This window comes from Penaeus monodon, chromosome 20 (genome assembly GCF_015228065.2).
Source record: "Penaeus monodon isolate SGIC_2016 chromosome 20, NSTDA_Pmon_1, whole genome shotgun sequence".
Taxonomy (NCBI): Eukaryota; Metazoa; Arthropoda; class Malacostraca; order Decapoda; family Penaeidae; genus Penaeus; species Penaeus monodon.
The window spans coordinates 40,579,553-40,580,503 of NC_051405.1; the positions used below are offsets into that span (position 1 = coordinate 40,579,553).

At 41.3% G+C, this 951-nt stretch overlaps 1 protein-coding gene across 1 annotated transcript in view; it reads left to right on the forward strand.

The window, feature by feature from the left end:
• The window catches only part of LOC119585817 (carbonic anhydrase-related protein 10-like), a gene marked incomplete at its 5' end in the record, with an annotated part of 34,669 nt that extends 33,718 nt beyond the window's left edge, over window positions 1-951 (forward strand). Inside the window, 1 exon segment of the mRNA XM_037934543.1 lies at window positions 127-951. Coding sequence (XP_037790471.1) covers window positions 127-149 — 23 coding nt within the window.

Here is a 951-nt window from a genome sequence, read left to right on the forward strand (position 1 = left end):
TAAACCAAACCGATATTCTCAGTTATTCCCCTCTTCCTCTTTTTCCCCATCTTCGTCTTTGCTCTTATCTGCTCTTTTAATTCTTTTTTTTACTTATTTATCTTCACTTTTTATTTCTCCCCACAGCCAACACATGGACACACAGCTAGCTTACCTGCGAGGCTGCCGATCTCCCGAGGCGCTGCTGGTGACGTCACTCCCCAGATCCACGAGCGACGTCGCATCCGAAGACCTGTTGGTGTGGCCATGGCTTCGGCCTCGACGGTGGTGCCACATCCGTAGGCCTTCCGTTCTTGTAACCTGATTCGGAGATCTCGGAAACGCGGTGGCACGATTTCGGACATCTGTAAGTGATTCTTTTGAACAGAGGGAATTCCCCGCTTAGGACATCAGCGCCAGAAGCAGCCATTGAGGATTTCCCGCCAGAAGTGACCCAGACGGCATTGCGACGTGGTAAATAGACATGTGAATCGCCGCGAGATTTAACACATAGCATTAAGTAAGATAGAGCTCATTACGGACAGACTTTCGTTTTGGTAACAAAGTAGGCTTAACCTAAATGTAGAAAGCATGTGCTTCGTGACTAAAACTAATTTAAAAAATGATAATAAACATGTATACGTAATATTTCGCAGGACTATTTGAACGATAAAGTTTACAAAGACTTTGAAACAGTTTATGAATCGAGAGTACCATGATAATGAACCAGAAATAGTAATCAGGTACATATTAAAGTGTGGTTCTACAAGTGTATTTCAGAAATAGTTCATGTGATGTTTTGATATCAACGAAACGGCAGAATAAAATGTTTATGCATGCTCTAAAACATCCAATGTCATATTTAAAAAGTTATGCAGATATTATTGCCTTGGGATAATAGAGCAAACCGTAAAACACACGTGAGTCAGTTTTGAAAACCTTCTACAATTCTGTTTTCCTTTAGAAACCATT